This window comes from Myxocyprinus asiaticus, chromosome 39 (assembly GCF_019703515.2).
Source record: "Myxocyprinus asiaticus isolate MX2 ecotype Aquarium Trade chromosome 39, UBuf_Myxa_2, whole genome shotgun sequence".
NCBI classification, from domain to species: Eukaryota; Metazoa; Chordata; class Actinopteri; order Cypriniformes; family Catostomidae; genus Myxocyprinus; species Myxocyprinus asiaticus.
Genome location: NC_059382.1, coordinates 4,021,501 through 4,027,500, shown reverse-complemented (window position 1 = coordinate 4,027,500; position 6,000 = coordinate 4,021,501). Strand labels below are relative to the sequence as shown.

Here is a 6,000-nt window from a genome sequence, read left to right as displayed (position 1 = left end):
TAATACTGATAATACTGAATATTCCTTTAATGTCTTACATTGTCCATATGAACTTTAGTATGAAAAAAGAGCTGTGTGACAATTCAACAACAACACAAAATAAAACAGCATACAAGTTTGGAATGATATAATTGTGAATAAATAATGACAGAATTGTAAATTTTGTGTCAACAATTCCTTTAAATTATTTCCATAACCAATCAATGTGCACGCAATTGTTACGCAAACACATCTGTGTATAGACCTGATTCACAGCAGTAACATCTTTTTGACAGGAATGACAACGAGGCTGTGAGAGAAAGACGTACAGTCTCTTCAATGGGCTGTACTGTAATTTAAAGTGTTTTTGGATCGTTCCACTGTCAAAACATCAAAATATGTTTTTTAACCTTAGTGGGTTTTCAAAGTGCTTTACACTGTGACTCATTCACCCATTCACACACCAATGACAGCAGAGCTGCCATGCAAGGTGCTAGCCTGCCATTGGGAGCAACTTGAGGTTCAGTGTCTTGCCCAAGGACACTTCGGCATGTGGAATCGAATCGCCAATCCCGCGACTAGTGGCCAACCCACTCTACCACCTGAGCCACAGCCGCCCCACCTATACATGTGCATTTGGGCATGCATGATTAACTCTGTCTCACCCTCCCTCTCCCCCTCTCTCTCTGTTTTCCAGGTAAATCATGCCTTCACCATCTAGATGCTGTGCGACATGGGTGTCCATCCTTCCCTCCCTCCTTCTACTTCCCTTTTTCCTCTCTTTCGTTTTTGGAGTTCAAGGGGCAACACTAAGAGAGCATCGCCTAAGTGGGAGTGAACCCGCCTCCTATGGACCTATGTCCCAACTTCACCCTTCTCCAAGTGCAGAGATGCTAAGAGCTCTACGCTACATCCAAAGCCTTAGCCAGCGAACTCCACCCAAACCCCTCACAGATGATCAACAGCCAACCACTGCAGACCATGAATCAGATGAAATGGAGAGCATCCGTTCAATGCTACAACTGGCATCCCCTGTCCGGAGTTCCACAGGAAAGGATAGAGGCATGGAAGAGATAGAGGAAGATAAGAAGAAGGACAATACTCAAGAGTGGCTCCAAGCGGTGCTTAGGGCACTGCAAGAGACTGAAGAGCAGTCCCCCCAAAAGTCATCCCAGAAAGTCATTACGCATGCCTCATCACTGTCACGCCCTCGCTATGCCATCCACTCTCTTCCGAGACCAAAACAACAACTAGAGGTGGACACCTCTGTAGAGAATTACGGGAGGAACTCATGGGCCAATCCTGGCAGCTGGAGACCGCACAGACAGTACCCACACATGTTTGAGGATGAGGGCCAGGAACAGCCGCTCAAACGGACCAATGAGAATGCAGAAGAACAATACACGCCCCAGAAACTAGCCACCCTTCAATCGGTGTTCGAGGAACTGAGTGGAATGTCTGCTTCCAAGGCTGCTTCCAAGGCCAACAGCAAGCAGGAAAGTGCTGTGGCCAACACTGCTGATGACGATGAAGAAGATGATGATGACTTGTACAGGCAGAGGAAAATGGTCTTGGAGGATTTCATGGGAACAGACGAATGGACACCTCTAGAAGAACAAATAGAGACTGAAGAAGAAAGTGAGAGGCATGGCTTTACTCGCAACCTTGAGGACGATGTGCAGGAGGAGGAAGAGGAGGAAGATGATGATGTCAAAAGATCTAACCAATCTGATTGGTTTCAGACAGAAAAAGAGGACCCTGAAGACATTGCAAAGCTTGTGGACTACTATCTATTGAAAGTTCTAGAAAAGAAAGAGCAGGAGGAACAGAAAAGGGAAGAGGCAAACAAGAGGGAACAACAGGAAGAAAGTGACAGGGAGGTGGAGAAAAAAGATGCAGATGAAGAAGTGGAGAGGGATGAAGAGGAGAGAGACAGCAATCCCATGCACGGTACAGTCCCCCAGTCTCTCTCTCAGCTAATCAAAATCTCGCAAAAGCTCCAAATCACACCGGAGGAAGTTCTTGACCTTTTTCAAAATGAGAAGCCAAAAGATTTCTTCAGAATTCCTTTAGAGTCACGGACACCCCCACGCCCCTACACCACCACTCACGATGACACGATTGCTGCAGCACCACAAAGACGGCCTCTCAAGACATCGGAGAGCAACAGTGTTACACAAGACATCCTGAAAATCCTTGAGCTGGCAAGTGCTGCGCTGCAAAACGACAAACTCCATCAAAGACCAACGCAACCGAAAACATTGCATTATTATGAGAAGGAACGAGATCTCCCAGAGTATGTGTTCCCAGAAACGAGCAGGGATGATTATGACGACACCGTGAGCGAGGAAGACGAACTCGCCAATTACTTGGCCTCGGACATGTTTGCGCAAGGACCGAGGCACGAGCGTCTGATGCCCTCAAATGATGAGGAAGGGTCAATGTACGGAAAGCTTGAACGTGCTGTCCAGGACTACTTTGATAAAAGCGTCCCTGAAAAGATACCGTTGGAGCACGAGGGAGCAGCCACAGGCATAAATGATGACACAATGCTTAAAATTCTGAGGTACCTTGACCCGGAAAGCGACAATGCCAGCAAAACGGACTCTGAGGGAGAAACTGTTCCTAAGATGTAGACATGTAGATACAGATTATACTCATTGTTTGAAGTTTGAATTGTCATATAATAAAGTATTTTGAAAGAAAATATATATTCCCCCAATTGCGTTAGTCAATGTAGTGCTACAGCTTTTTCTCTTTTTGTATCCTCTAGAGCAGAAAATAATATTTTAGTAAACCCAATGAATTTTGTCTTAGTCCCATGGTAGTCCTTTTTCAGTAGCGATAATAATAGTTTAAATAGTAGCCAGCTTTACCTTTTGAAACATGTGAACACATACAGATTCTTTCCTTTATACGGTACGTGTCCACTGGCACAAGCTGAGCGGAGCCAAGCAGTCATTTTCAATTCATCTCAAAGAGAACTGAGCGATATGCTCGCGCGAGGGATTGTGGAATTAGCAGCAAAGCAGAGTAATTGATTAGGAATATAGGAATATGTATGATATAATATAGGAAAACTATAGGATATAATATAGTAATAAAGGAGTAGAGGAATATGCATACTTCCCTACTATATAGTATGCCAAAAGCAGTATGTCAATGGACTACGGTGTCCGAATTCTCATTATTTATAAAACACTAGGCGAGCAATTCTCAGATGACATACTATATCAGGAGAGATTCTGAAGTGCTCGGCTAAGTTTGGAATTGCATACTACCATACTACTCTCACTATTTACCATACTACTCTTACTATTTATGACAGATATGGCATACAGATATGCAGTATGGTAGTATACCATTCAGAACTTTGCATCCATTCAGTGGACTCTTTACAATTCCAAAATCTCACGGGAGCTGCAGAGACGTTACATTCAAACTGCTAAATAAAAAATGGCGGACAATCAGGAGTCAGGCGGCTGTTTTAAACTTTGTGTTATATATACCAAGAGAGTTGTTCCTTGTGGTTAAATTGTACTTGTTTAACAAAACAACAGTATGTCTTTTTCTTTGTTGTTTTTACTACGTCACATATTCGGGTAACTGAACAATGCCCCCATTTCCGGATTAAGTATGTTTCTTATACTACTTGCATGCATACTTAAAAACAAACTCTTTTAATGATCAAGAAGTAGGTTCTTCATCAAAAACAGTACATACTTTTACTGTACACAAATTTGGATGCTATGGTTGAGAGCATCAAATAAGTTAAGAAGTGCTCAACTTTATGCAAATGATAAGTGAAAAATCTCAAAGTGCTTAAAATCTGACAATAGTAATGTAAGTTTGTGGTAGATTCAGTACTTAAATGACATTGTTATGTTTAATTCAGACTTCAAATGAAGACTGCACACATTCATTGGCAATGCTGTGGCTGGGTAATAAATCAACACCGTTTATATAGTTTGGGCATTCAGAAAAAACAATTGCATCTTTGCAACTGTAATCGTGCATATATCCACCTTTATGGGTTCCCTCTTTGCTAGCAGAAGTCAAATTTTTATTTTCTGGTCTCCTGTGTTTTCCACTTGCATCGGTGTATGAATTTAGCAGATAATATGATGTTTAGTATAAAAATTGGCCAAACAAAAACAAACATGTGGCTCCATAGTGCCAATAGTTTACAGAGTCGCAATAACCATCAATTGACAGTGCCTCAACCGTCAAAGTTTAACAAATAGATGACGGGGTTTAAGTTCATGTCATTAACTACTTCAAGTTGTTAACACAGCCAACAACTGCACAAGTTAAGCCTGAGCTCATTTTCACTCCAACTAACACTTTAAAGGATTGTTTTTCTCCTTCTGGATTGCTCGTTTCTGTATTTTTTTTACATTGCTTCTTATGGAGACCGGAACCAGAAAACAGTCCAGCTGCTACCAGAATCATTATGGTGCCCAGTGATTGTATAGGAATTGACAGTGTATTGAAAGTAACCATAGAAAATACATACTCGCTGCACGTTATCAGACACGCCACAAAGTGGCAGCTCTCTAGCGTTGTTCGTGGCATTGATTGATTTCTTCAACGCCAGTGGACACGTACCATTAATGGCGCTTAAAGGACAGTTATGTTTTCAGTCATTCAGTATCTTGTGCGAGTGGTGAGGTCATGTGTGACATGGCAGAGGTAAATAAAGCATTTGTTCACACCATGGTCCTCTCTTTGTGTAATGTTTCTCTCATTGCCAAGCAAACTCGACATAGAGACCACATGCAACTCTGGATGACATGGAGTCTTTGGCATTTTCTATCGAGGAGCTGCTACAGCTTTTCATCAACAATTTTGAAGTGCCTAGTTTTTGTTGATTAAGATAGGCCTACATGTAACCAGGGCTGGAACAACCATTGAAATTGAAATTATAATTATATAAGGTTACACTATGTAACACAATTTTTGTTCCTGGGTAGTAAGTGTTATTTCTTAATTGCTTATGCCTCAAAAGTATAGAAAATGGCTATTATTCCCCACAAACTTTGCTTTTGTGACCAGGACAGTGAAATTTTGAAATGAACCTATTTCCAATGATAAAACGGGTGAATTTGTGTCTTTTCGTTCACATAAAGTCCGAAAAAAACAAAAACATATGAATCCAAATTAACATGTATTTATACTAAAGTAATACAAAAATGACTACAAAAGATTTAGAAGTGAGTCGTTTTTCGAGATTTATGATTATACTGTAAATCACTTTCACGAATCAGCCCCCAAATGTACTCATCATACTTCAAGGCATCCAGCAAGGTCTTGATGCTGTTGTAATCCTCTTTGAGGTGCACCGAGTGAGCCAGGGGAAGAGACGAGTACTTGTTACCATTATGGAGCAGCATGGCTTTGAGGCTCCTGGATGAGCTGTCAATGAAGAGGCGTCACTCATTCTGGTTACAGGAGATTCCGATTGCCTCGAACAGACTGGTCACATTGTGGCAGAAGCAGAGCCCATCTTGATGGGTGAAGAAAGTTCCACTGCTTGAGCCTAGACATCAAAAGCTTGGCATTGGACTTGGTGAGACCAAGATCTCTAATCAAGTTGTTGAGGTCTTTTTGGTTGGGGTAGTATGGGTTTCCCTCCTCAGCTCCACCTCTGAAATTGTCATCTGGATCTACAACATCTTCCTCGCTCTCTGACATGCTGCTCTCTTCTAAAGATGGCTGCTCTCTCTCCGAAGGAGTGGGTACAGGGAGCTCGTGGCAGTGTGGCACCGGGGCGATGGATGAAGGAAGGTCCGGATACGTGATAGCGGGTGCATTCTTGCCAGTCCGACGTTTGGAAGGGTCCACCATGCAGAAGTAGCAGTTGCTTGAGTGGTCATGGGTTCCCGCCAAATTCTTGGGATAGCGAACTTCATGGCTCTCTTTTCCCCTCTGTACCATCCTACAAAAACACATTTATTTCACCCATAACTAATGTGTAAGAGATTATCGCAACATTTTTCATATATGATATATTTTTTCAAT

The 6,000-nt window shown here is 42.1% G+C and overlaps 1 protein-coding gene across 1 annotated transcript in view; it reads left to right on the top strand.

The window, feature by feature from the left end:
* The window catches only part of LOC127429890 (secretogranin-2-like), a 6,326-nt gene extending 1,636 nt beyond the window's left edge, over nt 1-4,690 (top strand). The window contains exon 2 of the mRNA XM_051679229.1: nt 677-4,690. Within this exon, the coding sequence (XP_051535189.1) occupies nt 684-2,615 (1,932 nt within the window). The 5' untranslated portion in view covers nt 677-683 and the 3' untranslated portion in view covers nt 2,616-4,690. The remainder of the gene's footprint in view (nt 1-676) is intronic.
* Nucleotides 4,691-6,000: the final 1,310 nt, after the last annotated feature.